The sequence below is a fragment of the Panthera pardus genome, unplaced genomic scaffold, assembly GCF_024362965.1.
Source record: "Panthera pardus isolate Hobbes unplaced genomic scaffold, ASM2436296v1 HiC_scaffold_2, whole genome shotgun sequence".
In the NCBI taxonomy this organism is placed as follows: Eukaryota; Metazoa; Chordata; class Mammalia; order Carnivora; family Felidae; genus Panthera; species Panthera pardus.
Window position 1 is genome coordinate 41,897,437 of NW_026526765.1, and position 16,930 is coordinate 41,914,366.

General features: G+C 53.2%; 1 protein-coding gene across 2 annotated transcripts in view; it reads left to right on the forward strand.

Annotated features, from left to right (window-relative positions):
* Window positions 1-16,930, forward strand: part of AFAP1L1 (actin filament associated protein 1 like 1) — a 62,075-nt gene that overhangs the window by 12,482 nt on the left and 32,663 nt on the right. For both annotated transcript variants that reach the window (XM_053907015.1, XM_019464375.2), the window contains exons 2-4: window positions 14,555-14,683; window positions 15,433-15,516; window positions 16,305-16,402. In XM_053907015.1, coding sequence (XP_053762990.1) covers window positions 14,555-14,683; window positions 15,433-15,516; window positions 16,305-16,402 — 311 coding nt within the window. The remainder of the gene's footprint in view (window positions 1-14,554; window positions 14,684-15,432; window positions 15,517-16,304; window positions 16,403-16,930) is intronic.

Consider the following 16,930-nt stretch of genomic DNA (forward strand, 5'->3'; position numbering starts at 1 on the left):
AGGGGTAAGCCACAGGGAGGCATGAAAGCACGTGAAGGTCTATCATCATCCGTGTCACAAAGGAAACTGGCGTCAGGGCCCCGGGGAGCTATTGACTGGTTGTGAGCAGAAGGGGGGATGATGTAAGTGTTGCGGCTGGGGGAAATGATTAGAGCCAGCAGTGAACTCGTGAGACAGTCAGAAGGGAGAAACTGGAAAGAGGTGACCAGTTAGGAGCTGTTCGTGAGCAGTATAACCTCAACGCACCTTTGTGTCTAAGTTAAGAACGGGGGAATATAAAACTTCAGACTCTACCCATTTTCAAAGAGAGTTTAATTGTATAGACTCGTTGGCCTCCTGTGGGAGCAGAGGAGATGTTTGGGGCTCTCCAGGATTCAAGACACCTATCCCCAAGACCTTCTACTGTCATTTTCTTGGACCCTCGCCCCAGCCCTGGAGGCAGGAATCACCCCAAGGGTCTTCCAGAGCCTGCCCCAGGGTGGCTGGGCTCCCTGTGGACTGGAGTCCTGGGCGCCTGGTCGGTATCCAATCCAGGGCTGGCACTGGGAGGCTTCTGCAGGCAGGGGAAGGGAGGGAGGAGGAGAGGCTGGGCCACAGTCCAGGTGGGCATTGTAGGCCCGACCTTAGCCCCCCACCTAGAATGGGTGGGCTAAGCCCCGGGTAGTGTTCGCATCCCGTGATTGCTAACAACACCGGTAGTAATAACCAACCTTTACAGAAGGACTCGGGTGCTGGTATAGTTTCATCCCTCCATATACTACCTCTCTTTGTGCTTACCACCACCTCTGAGGGGAGCACTCTCATCATCTCTGTGTCACAGAGGAGAAGCCTAAGGTGACACCACCTGCCTGGGGTCACTAGGCTAGGGAAGGCAAATCCCAGGTTTGCCTCCAGGTATCTCTCACCCCATTTGTCCAATGCCTTGACTCCCCGACTCCCCACCTCCCCACTGTACTGGCCCTTTCCCCGCCTTCCTGCCACAGGGCTGTCCCGGGGGGCTCAGCCCCTCTTGGAAGGGACATCTGCCTCTCTTCTTAGTTGAGATTTCCAAAAGTTCTACACAGTGAACCTGATAGTGTCGTCTTGGAGCCCCCACCCACGGGTCCAAGTCTGCCACGCAGTGCCCCCGGTGCCCCAAGGAACAAGTTGGCTCCACTCCCCCACCCCTTGAGTCCTTCTGCTCTTGGAGACAGTTGTCAGAAGCAGGCTTTAAAGCCTTCTCCCTAGTCTTTGGTCCTTCTCTGAATTCTGGGCTGTCACTTAATGTGTACCCAGTGCACCTGCTGTGTACCCGCTGCTGTGCTGGGCACTGGGCAACAGTGGCCCCGTCTCTCCCCTCACGGTTCACAGTTTAATGCAGAAGGGTCCTGAACACGTCACCTGCTCTGGAGGGTGTAACAGGATGGCCTCACCTGTCCAGGAAAGCAGGACAGACCCCTTGGAGGAAGGGGCAGCTGCACCAACCCTCAAAAGATGAGTGGGCACCGTCTGGAGAGTGGGAGAGATTTTAAATAACAATAAGTCAACTCGGGATATAGCAGGAGTGGCTGTGAGCCACTGGATGCCACTCCACTGGATCCGCACAGCAACCCTGTAAGGGGTGGGTATTATCACGATCGCCATTTTGCAGATGAGGACGCACAGAGAAGTTAAGTAACTTGCCCAAGGTCACACAGTTAGTCTTTGGTAGCAGTTGGAGGAGAACAAGCCAGGCAGAAGAACTGTCGTGAGCAAAGAGCACTGGGGTGGGGCCTCAGATATTGAAAATAGGTAAGAAATAGTAAAAAAAGAACTTAAAAAAAAAAAAAACCATTGAACAGAACAAAGGTAAATACATACCGCGTTCCAAATAGTGCAGCCTGAGGCAGCTCCTGGTGATTTTCTGGTTCTTTCATAGGCAGAGGTTTCTGTGGGCTGTCAGGTCAGCCTCATCCTTGGCCTTCTGAGTGGGAATGCTGTTCAGTCACATCTCTTGAATCCTGCAGGTTCTCTGTTGTTTGGAGAGGGGAAACAAATGGCATAGATGCAATTGATCACAGTCTGCTGATTGACAAAACTTCAGGGCTTTCACTTTTCAAAGACACTGTCAGACTCGAGTCTCACAACAGGCCTGGGAGGTGGGGAAGGGCGGTTGTCATCACTTGAGTTTAATGCTAAGGAAACTGAGGTTCAGAGACATGAAGCCAGTTGTCCAAGGTCACACAGCCGGGAAGTGTGGAGCTGGGGCTTGACCCCTGGGCTTTCGGCTCTACATCCTGAGTTTTCTCCTCTATACCAAAACACGGTGGACAGTGAGAAGCCAGAACAATTTCTACCTGGCCCTTGTGACCTCCAGAAAGTTCATTAGCCTCTCTGGGCCTCAGTTTCTTCTCGGTAAAACGGGGATAAGAAGAGCTCCTACCATATAGGGCTGAGGTAAAGATTAGATGAGATAATAGGCACAGAGTGATGGCCTTAGAGAACATTCCCATAACCGAGTATCACACAACACAATGAATGAACGCAACGACAGACAACAATACCAGTCAATCTTGGCAGTATGATAGTAAAGAAAAAGTCACAAAGGATTCCCTATAATGTTATACCCTTTTTTTTTTAAATTTTTTTTAACATTTATCCATTTTTGAGAGACAGAGAGAGGCAGAGCATGAGCAGGGGAGGGGGAGAGAGAGACACACACACAGAATCTGAAGGAGGCTCCAGGCTCCGAGCTGTTTGTTAGCACAGAGCCCGACCCGGGGCCCGAACTCACGAACCCCAAGACCATGACCTGAGCCGAAGTCGGAGGCTCCACTGACTGAGCCACCCAGGCGCCCCAAATGTTATACCCTTTTAATGAGGTTAAAAACAAGCACAGATTTTTTTTTTTTTTTTAATGTGTGGATATACCCGGTTGCAATAGCACTATACAGAAGGGAAAGCAAGAATGTGACAATTACAGCATTCAGGATGGCAGTCAGCCTGGGTAGGGGAGGCAGAAGCAGGAGACGGTAGTTAGATATAAGATACAGTCGGGACCCCGGCGTTTGCGTGAGTGGTAGATTTGTGGGTGTTTCGTACATGAGCGAAAGTAACCGATGACGTAAGTCAATAACCAAATAAAAGTGCAGCACTTGTGAACCAATGACGACAGTGTCTCCTGAAGCAAGGATTAGGACTAACTGCATTTTTATCCACCTGAAGTTCTATTTATAAAAAGAAGTAGAAGTGTTAGCTCATGGGATGTATTTCAATAAATGCTCATGGTCATTCTTGGATATCCCTATTGTTATCTGTCTTATCTGCATACCCCTACCCTGGGGTCCTCAGTGTCGGCCACGGGCTATTGGTGAGACGGGTGCTCCAACTCAAACTTCTCCGAAACAGAAAGCCCTGCCCGATGCAGGCCTCAGGCCTGGCACCCATCCTGTGAATGGACACCAGTAGGGAAAGGTCATGAGGTGCTCACTGCAGGTTCCAGCAATGGTAGAGCACCCCTGTTAGAAGGCCAGAACGTATTACAATGCAGCAATTGGAAGCTTAGGTCCTAGAGTTAAGTCTAGGTTTGAATGCTGGTTCTGCTCGCTGTGTGCCTTTAGGCAAATGACCGGGCTTCTCTGAGCCTCACTTGGCTCGTGTGTAAAACAGAGGGTAAAAAACGTACCTACCTCACAGAGTCGCATGAGAATTAAGTGAGGTGATCTATGCAAAATGCTTAGCACAACATCTGGAATATCAGTTAAGAGCTTGACAATACTACCTGCTTTTATCTTCGGGTATCCCAGGCCACTCCCAGGTCACTCCCGGGACTGTGTTTGTCCCCCCCAAGCGTCTGGTGAAGGCGGTGGGGCAGATTGCCGTAGGGGGAAACAGCTGCCATCTTGTGTGGGGGGCGAGCATGTGTGTGTCACAGTTTTCCACTTCCTCCTGGAACCATTTCCTTTGTGAGCTAAATAGGGAGGAATCTGCAGACAAAGGAACAATTCTGGGAGAGCCCAGTCCCACAGCCAAGAGCTATATCCTCGGAAGTCAGTGGCTTGGCCCGCCCCCTCCTGTCTGGAAACGGCTTCCCTGGTGGCCCAGGGCTGAGAAACCAGGTGCCCAGAGCAAGGGCTCTGCTGGTAGATGAGGAGACCTGAGCAGAGCTGCTGCTGGAAAGGCCATTTAAGATGCAGGGCTTCCCCGAGCCTGTCACCCAGGCCTGACTGACTCTTGGGAAGAGAGTCCCCAGAAAGGCTCCCATGACCCGCTTCCCCACTGACCTGCTACCTCCCTGGCCTCTGGCCTCCCTATCTTCCTGAAATAACAGTTGATCAGAGAAGTGTGCTCCCCAACGATCCCTAATAATAATCCCCACGATTTACAAACCCTCTCCCCGCTACCAACACATGGGCAATCCTGAAGCCCTCCTCACTGGAGAGGAAGGGGACACTGAGAGGGGCTAAATGCCTCACCCCAAATTCCACACTGGTAGGCGGGAGGCATAGCCCCAAACCAGTCCTCTCAGACCAAACCCCCCAAATCCTCCCCTTCGTCTTCCCCACCTCCCTCCCTTAGGATTCTGTATTTCTGGCCCTGGAGTCAAACCTGCACCCTTCTCTTCAGCATGAAGGATATTGGGTTTCCTGCGCCAGCGGTAATGAACACACACAAAAGCCTTCCAAGGTGACCTCCCCCTGCCCTGCCTCGCACAGGGGCTATATTTAACTCCTGGCAAGCGGTCAGCACCGAGGCATTGGCTCTGCAGCTGGCTTTCTCCGCTGCTCCCTTTTCCTTCTTTTCCAAACGTGAACCGCGGTCTTCCCCGAACCCCCAGGGACAACAGGAAGTGTTTGTTTTAGTGACCAACAATGCTGGTCCGACCCGCGCGGACCATGGTGCCCACTGTTTGGCCTTCACTTGGGCTCCAAGAGAAGCGCTTGTGAATTCAGAGGAAGGAAACGAGGCGGCCCCGTGGCCCCCGATGGGGAGATCTGCAGCAGCAGCTCGGATGAGAAGCCGCAGGGCTGCAGGCCTCGCCTGCAGGTGGGGGCTCATCTGCGGAGCTGACCCAGAGCTGCCGCGAAGGAGCCCTGGGGCGGGCACCCCTGAAGAGCCCCTCGCTGCTCTTCCCGTCCTGCAACCTGCGACCTGCCCGACGGGCCTAGCCCACCTTGTCATAAGAATTAAAGTGTGTAAATAATACACATAAGTCTCTTAAAGCAGAGGGGTGCATGGAAGAGTGATGTAAATTGCTACTGTTTACTGAGAACTTACTACGTGCCAGACGCTGGACTAGACGCATTCTCGCCGTTCCCACTGATGAAGTGCGTGGGCTCATAGGTCACTGGTGATGAACGCGAGGCACTGGGCCGTTGCGCACGTGTCCCAGAGGCGCACAGCTAGGCATCGCGGGGGACGGGACTTGAACTCAAGTAGTTAGTCTGGGTTCCTTAATACATGTTAGTCATTATTATTTCCTAATTTATATGTTGGGGGTTAAAATCCCCCAACTACGAACCGGGCGTCACTAAATCTGTTGGCAGCCATGCTCAGGCGAGGGTTACAAGCTCAACCAAAGAGGGTTTGGAGAGCTTAGCCAAGTAAGAAACTGGACTCCTGCTTCCTTTTGTTCCCCGGGGACTATTGTTACCTAGTTTTTTCTTCTTTTAGGCATCTTTTTACGGTGCTGATCCGCCATGATAGACACGGTTTTTAAATCGTGTTAACTAGCTGCTTGACTACCAACTCTCGTTTGTGAGATTTCATTCATTGCTCAAGTACCTTAAGCATGCGCTGTGTCAGGCACCAGCGGAAGCTGGGGCTGTTCCTGCCCTCGTGGAGTTCAGGCTCAAGTGGGGGTCGCTGATGTTAATTGAACAAATGCGCAGTTAAATGAACATTTCACCATGGTCCACACCACAGGGAGAGTGATGCTATCCTCGTGTAAAGTAGGGGGACAGAGGTAGTGGAGAATGGGAAACTTCCCTGGGGCAGTCATGAGGGAGCTGAGAGCTGAAGAGGGCATTACTGGTTGGCAGGAGAAGGGAGTTCTGACAAGCAGAGGGAACAGCATATGCAGAGGCCCTGGGTTAAGAGGGTAAGGAAAGGAGCAGGAAGGCAGCCTGGAGGGACGTCTCTCTGGAAGGGCTCACAGGGTTGGAAGGCCACCAGAAAGGTTCCTCTCTGTTCCTTCCCCCCAACCCGAACACTGAGGTCACACCTGCTAAGTGGACTGCTTTCCTTTCCAGAATGATCTGCCTTTCCGTCCCTACAATGGGTCGTCATACCTCATGAACGTGTTAGCTTGCTAAAGCACGGCATATAGAAAGTCATCTCTCAAAACACGATCAAAAACTATGAACGTAGCACCCTGGTTCTTTCTCCAGCTCAGGAGCCTTTATGAGATGGAAATTGGGTTATGTTGCCGTTTGGAAAATAAGAAAGAAAACTTGAAACAAACGGAGCATGTGAGCCCTTTGTAAAAACCCCCGTCCTGACAACTTTCCTGTTTTTTATTTTTAAATCATGTTTGCTACATGTTCTCTTGACTTTGAAAACAAAGAAGGAGGAGTTATCCTTGTCGTAAAGAGGCTTGTCACATAAGGAGGGGGGGGGAAGAGAAATTGTATTTCCTCCCACTGCTTTTCATTTACTGAAACGGTAACTTGCAAGCTGTTTCCAAGCATTTTTACAAATTCCAGAGTCTAAAAGGTACCCAGGAATGAGATCTCACAAGTCAGAGCGCCCACTGGGCTGACCATGTAGGTGCTGAAACAGGGGTTATTAAACCTGTGGTTTGCAGAAGGTGAATTATTCACTTGTGTCTTGTTATGGAAATTAGACCCTACCTTTGACATCTCTAAATAAATCCAACCTTCCCTGCGTTAGAACCCATACTGGCTGTGGTAAAGAACTTTTGCTTGAAGGTGTCATTCATGCTGCATCTGGTGTGCAGAAAGGAGGCAGTCCTGGGAGCAAGTAACAGTGCTTTTTTGCCTGCTGGCTTATTTTCTGCTCTGTGCCATCTCATTTTGATTTAAATGGGGAGGGTGGGGGAGCAGAGAGAAAATTGATCTTGGTTGGGTATTCACCAGTAACAATAAATACTTAGTGGTCTGATCTTAAATACATTTTAAAATAGATTCCTACTTTTATTTGGCAAACTGTTTTGCATCCCAGAGAACAATTATCACCCATCTTGGGTTTCTGAGCCTGTCTGTGCCACTTAGTGAAAGATTGAAGTTTTATAAACAATGATTAAACCATTTCTTCCTGTGTTCTTTTCCTCACTGGAATTCATTGTACCTCCCTAAGGCTCCGCTAAGCCAAACAAGATCAATGAAATGTATTCGTGGTTCTAAATAAACTTTAGACATAAGAGATAATGCTGTCCCAGTGCCCCAGTCTGTCCTCAGAAAGCAGACAGGACCTGGTCCAGGAGTGAACATAGAAGGGGGGCGGGTTAGGAATGGGTGAACGAGAGCCTTCCTAACTGGAGACAGCAGGGACAGGATTCCCCTGCAGCTGGAAGATGTCCCCCCACCTGGTAAGGGGGGGGGGTTGTCCTTGGGGGTGTGAGCTCTCTGAGTAAAGGGGCTGCCTACTGCCCCTACCCCTACTGCCATAGCCACCCTAAGCTCCGTGTCAAGGCCAGCGCCATCAATGGTCAACGTGATGAGGCTTGCAGGGTCCCCCCCCGGTGTCCTCTTGTCCCCCGATACCCCCTCCCTTCTCCCCCACACCTGAGACCCCCCTGGAGGTCACACACGAATGGTGAGGCACCTGTCCAGTGCACTGAGCCCCATATGCATGGCTTCATTTCATCTTTACAATGACCATGTGAAGCAGCTACCGTGATTATCTCCACGGTCTGCAGATAAAGAACCAGAAGCTTAGACGGGTTAAGAAATCTCCCCAGAGCCACAGCTGGAAAATGGCCAAGCTGAGAGGGACCAGACTGGGCACAGCCTGTGTTCCTCGCCACTCTTTGATGACTCAGCCAAGTAGCAGCAAGCTTCGTGTGAGTCTAACGCTAGGGACTTTTATCTTCCATTGGTTGTGTGACCACGGTTAAGTCAAACAACCTCTTGGACGCTCACCTCTCTTTAAATCTTTAAAATGAGAAGACTGCCCTAGCCCATCAAAATGTTCAGCAAATGCTTAGCGGGCAGCCAGTATGATTGAGATACAGCTCCTGTCCTCACGGAGCTCTCGTTACACAACTACAGCAGACCTGTCGCCAAATCCTCTCTGACCGGTGCTCTGGAATCTGCGCGGCCCTGGGGAGTATCAGGAAACGGCAACCATGACAATGCTATGGCTGTGATCGAATGACCGCTGGCTCCAGGCACAGCACCGCAGACAGAGTGCCCCATGAGCGTGACTACCGAGTTCGGCCAGCATAGGCGGTTGGCATCCTACCATTGTCACGACCCAGATGAGAAGGCCAGGGCTCAGAGCTCCCTCGCGGGCCACCCCTGTACAGCTGGGAAGTGGTGGCTCAGGAATCTCAGGAATCGCAGTGGAGCACATGTGACCCTGAGGCCCTAATCGCTGTGCTCCTCTAAGCAGGCTTCCTGGCTCTGGCTCTTTATATTCTGTAGGAGCCCTTATTCCCAGCTGGACATTCAGTTATTTCAAAAGTGGTGTCTAACGAGAACGTTTTAGGAAATGAGGAAGGTCTTCCCACGTTCCCTATGTTCACAGACGTGCCTTGTAGTTATTCGTTTTCCGGCCGAACCTCTTTCAAAGGCTGCATCTTGGAATCACCTGGAGTACTTGTTAAAATGCAACATGCTGCCGGGGCGCCTGGGTGGCTCAGTTGGATAAGCGTCCGACTTCAACTCAGGTCATGATCTCACGGTCTGTGGGTTCGAGCCCCCACGTTGGGCTCTGTGCTGACAGCTCAGAGCCTGGAACCTGATTCTGTGTGTGTGTGTGTGTGTGTGTGTGTGTGTGTGTGTGTGTGTGTCTGCTCCTCTCCCGCTCATACTCTCTCTCAAAAATAAATAAACACTAAAAAAAAAAAAAAAAAAAAAAAAAAAAAAAAAAAATTCAGCTTGCTGGGTCCCAGTAGAGGGCCTACTGAAAGAGCCACGCCAGATCAGGAGGGCCGGGCTGGGAATCTGCCTTTCCAACAACCCCCTTGGGAGTCTTATTGTTGCTAAAATGTGAGGCTGCTGTCCTGGAGGTCTGTTTGAGGCCTAGCAGAACCACTGGCCGTATGATTTCTCTCCAAATTAAATTCCGTGATGGTTCCAATCCCTGTGGTTTCGGTTTTCTGGCATTAAAGACGAAGCTGCGACAGACGGCACATCCAAGTTCACTGCACCTGAAAGCCAGCTATTTTACGAGGGTTCACAAGGGCTGTTTTACGTGGGTTACGGCATTTAGCTTTCGCCAAAACGTGGCGAAAGAATAGTCGTGTCCCGTGTAATTCCAGAGCTCTGTCCACGAAGGGCGTGTAAGGGAGTGTGAGCAGTCTGGATGGGAGTGTAGGGGGCGTGGGGATCCCAGCAGGGACAGGCTGGGAAGTCAGGTAGGGCCACAGCATGAGAGGGACGGAGGAGGAGGGGGGAAGTTCTGTGCTAAGACGAGATAAGGAGAGAGACGAACGTTCTCGGATACAGGCTATTGATGTGTATGTGCTCTCGGCACTTTGCACACACCTTCTCTCGGCTGGGTGGAGGGGGGGTGGTGCGGTTCTGTACTGTCTTCGCAGAGCCAAACACTGGCTGAAAGCTCCCCGGTATCCAGGAGGGTATAAAGGTGTCTCTGGGCTGAGATCCTGGGGTTGAGTCAGGTATATGCTTTGAGGAGCTTGTTTTTCTTCCTGGAGATCTTCACAGTGAGGGCTCTGAAGTTCACCTGCAGGCCCAGTGGAGAGACTCACTGAGCAAGAATTTCAGCCCCACAGTAAGGGTCTCCACCCAGCCAGTGTGGGGACCCCTGGTCAGGAGGCCTGATGACGTCCTGGCCCAGAGCCCTTTGGCAGGAGGGCTCTGAGGGGCCACTTGCCTCCTTCCTTCCCCAGGCCCGGCCTCCGCTGCCCTGAGCCCATGTTCTCTGGTGGAGGATTCAGGCACAGGTGCACACTTTGAAGTCAGACAGACCTGGGCTCCAGGCCCGGCCTTACCACTTACTGGTTGGGCAGCCTCACTTCTCCGAGCCTCCGCTCCCTCCCTCCGTGGGGCGCAGTTAGCAACGCTAGGTCCCTCCTGTGCAGTTTCTGAGGATTAAACGGGAGGGTGTGCCCTAACTGCCCTGCACACAGTAACTGCTCGGCCCTCGGGAGGCTTCTCGCAGGTTCACTGCCCGGAGGCTGAGCTTTTCCCCACTGGCTCATGCTCCCTCCGCCAGCCAGCCGCACTTCAGAAATGCTGTGTGACTCTCCCTGGACCACCCACCACCTGCTGCCTGCCGGGCCCTTCCTGGCTGCAGAAGCCACCACGGGCACGAGTTGTCTCCTTGCTACCCATCTGCTTCTCCCAGCGTTGCTTGGTTCCCGCCTTCTCCTTTGCTCTGCCTGGACTTTTGTGACCATGCCTCCATTACACAAGAACATTTTTAGAAGTCAGGGTCCCATGTTAGGAATCCCGTTAACAAGCAGGGAAAAACATTCAAAAAGTTGTTAACAAAGCCGGGGTCCTGTACCTCCCGCATTTCAATGCCGAGAACTCACTCACAACCTGATTGTGCTCGCTTTAGAAACAACTGCAACAAACCTCAAATTGGAAGCCGAAGAGGCTTTCGAAGCAGGAATGATGCCACAGACAGACACTGGCTGATAGCAGCGAGAAGGAATCTCTGGGACCTCAGCACAAAATGACAGACCCAAAGGACGGGAGGGAGGAATGGACAAGAGGGGCAGACTTAGCAAATCCGAGGTCATTCATTGAAGGCTGGCAATTCTCAGAAAGGTGTGGTTGGGAGGGGACAATGCCCCAAGATGCTTTCTGGGAGTCCACGCAGTCAAAACTACTTTTATATAGTACTCAGACCCCGTATGTCTTTATTTATTTATTTATTTATTTATTTATTTATTTATTTATATGTTTGTTTATTTTTGAGAGAGACAGAGAGAGACAGAGGGCTAGCAGGGGAGGGGCAGATAGAGAGAGAGGGAGACACAGAATCCAAAGCAGTCTCTACGGCTCTGAGCTGTCAGCACAGAGCCCAACGCGGGGCTCGAACTCATGAACCGTGAGCTCATGACCTGAGCCGAAATCAGACATTTAACCAACTGAGCCACCCAGGTGCCCCACTATTATTATTATTTTAGAGAGAGAGAGTGCGTGTGCTCAGGGGAGGGCCAGAAGGAGGAGAGCGAGCGTCTCAAGAAGGCTCCACACCTAGCACAGAGCTGGGTGTGGGCGGGGCTTGATCGCACAACTGTGAGATCATGAGCCGAGGTGAAATCTAGAGTTGGACGCTCAACTGACTGAGCCACCCAGGCGCCCTCCCCCCCTCCCCCCGTATGTGTTTTTTCTCTCCCATTCTTTCATGTTTGCAGTGGAGTTTCCCAGAGGTTGTGTCGTATGTGATGACGCGACAGCTCTGAAAGCGAACGGGATGTGTGCCTGTGTATTCTCCTTGTTTAAAACGTTCTCAGCCTTAATTTGTAATACAGTCAAGATCGACAGATATAACCCACATAGAACCAAAGTTCTTTGGAGTCCTTGATAATCTTTTCGATTGTGCAAAGGAGTCCCCAGGCCAGAAAGTTGCAGAGCCACTGGTAGAGGGCTAAACAGTCACTGTGCCCCATGGCCTTGACATTCCCACATGATAGCAGAGCCGTGTCGGGAATTTTCGAATACGAACCGTGGCTGCGAGCCACAAGAAAGCTGCCATGGTCCCCTGCGGTGCCTTCCTGGTAACATTTAGCATGGCTTCCCTTGTGTGTAATGACGTGGGTGTACGATAAGGTGTGTGTGTGTGAGAGAGAGAGAGACAGAGAGAGACAGAGACAGAGAGAGACGGAGAGGGAGCATACCCACTGGAACAACGTCTTATTCATTTTCGAATCCCCCGAGTGGCGTGTAATCAGCACTCAGTAAATACTTTAGAACCGAGTTAACTTTCAATATATCTGATGAAGGTGCCAGAGAGGTCTGTGACTCCATTTGTAAAGATTTCCTTTGCAACACCTAAAATTTACCTAAAATGATGTTATGATTTTAAGTGGTTTCCTGCTTCCAGGAGGGAAACCCACCCACCCAGAAGCCTCGCTCAGGCGGCAGTGCAGGGGCTCGGGCCCTGGGGGAAGCAGGGCCTCCAGGCCCCTTGCACTTGGGCTGTGGAGGCGAGCGGCGCCCCCTGCCGTCGTGCGACTCGACAGCTCCAAGAGTCACACAAACGTAGAATCAGCCTGGCTTCACCTCTTTCAAGCCGTGCAGCCATCCCACAGCCTTCCTCAGCCTCAGTTCGAGGGCATCCCAGCGCGACCTGCTCGCAGATGAGCTGTGCCGTGCTCGCAAAGCCCCTGCCTCAGCGCCCCGAGGCGGAGAGAGCTCATGAGGTGTAGGTGACAGGATCGGCCTTCGGCTCATTTACAACAAATCTGAGGTGACGAGGGAATGCCACAGAGAGACTGCCACGGCCACGCCACGTTTTTCCAACGACTGCCGCTATCTGTACGTAAGATTTCTATTTTTACAAAAAAGGTCCTGACGTGGTCATCTGTGCGTGGAGCCCGGGCACTGAGCAGGCCCCAGACTAGATGCTAAGGAAGCTGAGATTCCTAGCACAGTCTACGCCGTCTAGAGCCTCACGGCCTACTGAGGGAGCGGATGCTCCCAGCACAGACCAGCATGGTAAATAAATACTATAATGACAGCAGTCACAGCTGACTTGGGGTGAGCATTTACTCTGCGTGGGGCAAGGCACTTTTCATGCAGGACATGATTAATCGTTACAGCAGCCATTTAAGGCAGGTGTTGTTCTTACTCCCGTGTACAGAGGAGGAAACTGAGTCACAGGCTAAGTAATCTGCAAAGGTCCCACAATGAAGGAATGATGGAGCCTGAACTTGAACCCGGGAGTCTGGTCCCAGGGCCGGTTCTCTTGTGCACAATGCTACAGCCCCTCTGACACACCCAGCCCCTGTAACTGCAAGCCAGAGTCTGGTTGTTTCCTTAGGGGGCCCAGAGTGGAGAGAAACACAGGGGGCTGGGAGTCCAGAGGCGGTAGCCGAAGGCCTGGCACTCCTGAGGCATCTGTGTGTTTGCAAGCACGTCACTTCTCTTCTCTGAGCCTTGGTTGCTTCCTCTAAAAAGCACGTGTGATCATGGGACCTATCCCAAAACTTGTTGGCAGGCGTGTATAAAATACTGTAAGGCAGTATAGTGCCATGGTTGAAAGTGAGTGAGGAAACGAGGTCCAGTTGAGGCTCCACCGGCTGTGTGACCCTGGAGGAGTTATTTAACCACTCTGAGCCATAAGATGCTTGATAGTGGAGTCAAATGGGACTATACATATGAAAGGCATAGCACAGCTCACGATAACTGCTCAACATGGTTAGCTTTTATTTTTATTATTTTTTTAATGTTTATTTAGTTTGAGAGAGTGAGCGGGGGAGGGGCAAGGAGAGATTGAGAGAGAGAGAGAGAGAGAGAGAAAAGCCTAAGCAGGCTCCAGCTGTCCGCGCAGAGCCTGATGCGGGGCTCGACCCCGTGAACTGAAAGATCACGACCCGAGCCGAAATTAAGAGCCGGATGCTTAACCAGCTGAGGCACCCAGGCCTCTCAACACGGTTAGCTCTTAGTGTTTCTACTACTGTAACGAGGCTGGTCTTTGGTCTCAGGCGCACCAAGTCCCAAGCTACCGTTTGGGACAGGGAGACATCATGACCTCATGGCTGTGGCATGCTCCGGTCTTTAAAGGACTGTGTGTTGTCGAATGTCGCAGCTCTGTGTGCTCTCAAGAAGCAGCGTCAGCAGCAGCTGGGAGCTCCGTGGACATGCAGGGTCTCAGGCCCTGCCCCAGACCTGAGCCAGCCTCTGCGTTTTGACGAGATCCCGGGTCATTCCTAGATACACTCAAGTTTGAAAACCGCTGGTGAACACAGAAGGACTGGTGATAACGGTTTAGGGCCTGGGGTGGGAAGGGTTAATATTTAGCTTGGCTCCCACCAAGGCACCGGAAACAGAAGGTTCCAGAGATTGAAGTGTATGAACTGATGAGACAGGAAGGCTCCCTTCCTGCCTGTGTGCTGGATGGCCGGGAGCTCCGGCCTGGCACCCGCACTGAGCCTCGAGCTGCAGTGATGAAGGCCCCTCGTGCTGGGGCAAAGACAGGACCGAGAGCCTCTGCTCAGGGCTCAGTGTTGCCAGGCTGGCCTCGGGAGGGTCAGTCCTCAAGCCAAGGCCATATGGGGTCTGAGGCAGAGTGGGGGCGCCCAGAGGAGCATCAGCGTTCACTGAGGACTCTCCCTCGGGAGGCGACTGGCCAGCGGCTGGGACAGAGGTGGGAGGGCTTCTGAGGTCTCCCTGTGGCGCTCGCCCTGCTCTCCGGCCCCTGCTTCCCCGGCCTCTAGTGGACGGAGGCGGGGCCCGGATCCTGACCCAGAGCCCTGGCTGTGTTCCCTCCCCAGCGCTGGAGCAGCTGCTCCCCGAGCTCACGGGACTGCTCAGCCTCCTGGACCACGAGGACCTGAGCGACACTGCCCTGGAGAAGAAGATGGCTGTGGCCTCCATCCTGCAGAGCCTGCAGCCCCTCCCAGGTCAGCCTTTGGCACTCTGCCCCCGGCTCCTCAAGAACCTTCAGTAACTCCCCAGGGCCTGCGGCACGAGGAAGCCTATGGCTCGCCGCGTGGCCCACGTCCTCATCCACTCTGTTCCTTCTCCACCCTGGGCGTGTTCTTCGTACGCCTCCGCCCTCGAGCCACTGAAACTCACGTACGCAACCCACGCTCCACACACACCACGGCAGCACGCACATCGCACGCCATGTGCTCAGCTGCAGGCGTCCTCGTCCGCCCCGCGAGGTGATCACTGCGAAGTCCAGAGCTGAGGCAGCTCCGACGAGCTGTGCCGTGTCCCGCAGTGTTGGAGGGGTCTGAGTGACGGGGGGGGGGGGGGGGGGGGGGTGTCACCACTGGGTGACTCTCAGAGCCTCACTTCCGGTGACAGAACAGGCCGATGTCATCAGCAGCCCTCACAGCACTGTGGGAGGGGCCGTGGCTGGCCCACTGTGCTCGGCCCTGTTTGTCCCCTGGCAGTCCCCAGAGCAGCCCCAGTGCCGGGCCCTGGGCCCCGTTTCACTTGCAGAAGGAGATGCTCAGGTACAATAAAAATAAGAACAAAGTTTGAGAACCCGGGAACTCACGCAGAGTGCGCGTGTACGCGGTCCGTGGTGCCGTGTCCCGGTGGGTTCGAGTCCCAGTAGCAGGAGGGGGAGACCGGGCCCTCCTCAGTGGCGACAGGTCCCCCTCCCTCCTCACTGCCGGTGTACTCACCCCTCTCCTCACAGCCAAAGAAGTCTCCTGCCTATATGTGAACACAGCGGACCTCCACTCCGGGCCCAGCTTCGTGGAGTCCCTCTTTGAGGAGTTCGGTGAGCGGCCCTCTCCCACCCCTGCACTGGGAGCCGTCCTCCCCCTGCGCGTGTGAGTCCCCTGCCCCGCCTCTGGAAGGGCCCTCGGATGCGGTGGGGGCCCGGCTCCGACGTTGCAACGCTGAGTCACTTCGGGCAAGTCGCTTGGCCTCCCTGGGCCCTGCCAGGTCTGAAAGCCTAGTCAGAGTCTGTATGGTCATGGGAATCATCCCCCGGATTGGAGGAGAGGTAGGGATGACGCGCAGGCCAAAGAAGGTGTGGCGCGTCCCGTGCTCTCTCTCCCCTGCCACTCACGTCCACCGGTAGTGGCCGCCTGGCCCCGGGGATGGGCGGTCCCTGCGCCTCCCAGAAAGCGGAGTGGCACCGTGGGCATGGGAGCAGCCCCGCCGGTCGGCGGGCAGGGCGTGTTGGCCCCTGCTCCTTCCCGAGGGCGGACAGCACTATTCTGCATGGAGAGAGCTGCGGGTCAGGTGGAAGTCTCGGGGACTGAGAGACTGAGGGAAGACACTTTGCCTTCACTGCCCAACTCTTGAAACCCTCCAAAGCACCACACCAGATAGGGTCTTATTGGACCCTCTTGATAACCCTGGCAGACAGACAAGGCAAGGGATTATTGGGACCGGTTTACAGGTGAGAAGGCCAAACAGGTCTCAGAGTGATGAAGTCACTTGCCCAATGTCACTAACAAAGGAGGGGGTGGAGGCCTCCTGACCCCAAATCCAGCCTTCTTCCCATTTTACCGTGCTCATTCTTGGCTTTCTCTGCCCCAATGGCCTGACCCTCGGTAGACTGTGACCTGAGTGACCTCCGGGACCTGCCAGAGGATGACGGGGAGCCCTGCAAAGGAGCCAGCCCTGAGCCAGCCAAGAGCCCATCTCTGAGACATGTGAGTCACAGCCTGGGTTCCCACATCCTCCAGCCCTCTGTCCCTCTGAAGTGATCAGGGGAGCTTTCCCCCTAACGCCTGGGACCCTCCTGGCTGTGTAGGACCCTGTTCTGAGGGGAGAAACTGGGAGGGGGGTGCTCAGTTGGTTAAACGTCTGACTCTTGATTTTGGCTCAGGTCATGATCTCAGGGTCATGAGATCAAGCTCTGAGTTGGGCTCTTTGCTGGGTGTGGAGCCTGCTTAGGATTCTCTCTACCCCGCTCTCTCTCAAATGAATAAATAATGAAAGAAAGAAAGAAAGAAAGAAAGAAAGAAAGAAAGAAAGAAAGAGAAAAAGGAAAGGAAGAAAGAAAGAAAGAAAGAAAGAAAGAAAGAAAGAAAGAAAGAAAAGAAAGAAAGAAAGGAAAGAAGGAAAAGAAAGGAAGGAAGGAAGGAAGGAAGAAAGGAAGGACGGGAGGGAGGGAGGGAGGGAGGGAGGGAGAAACAGGCTGTGACAATATTTCACTGGCTCATGATGTGCTCACTGTG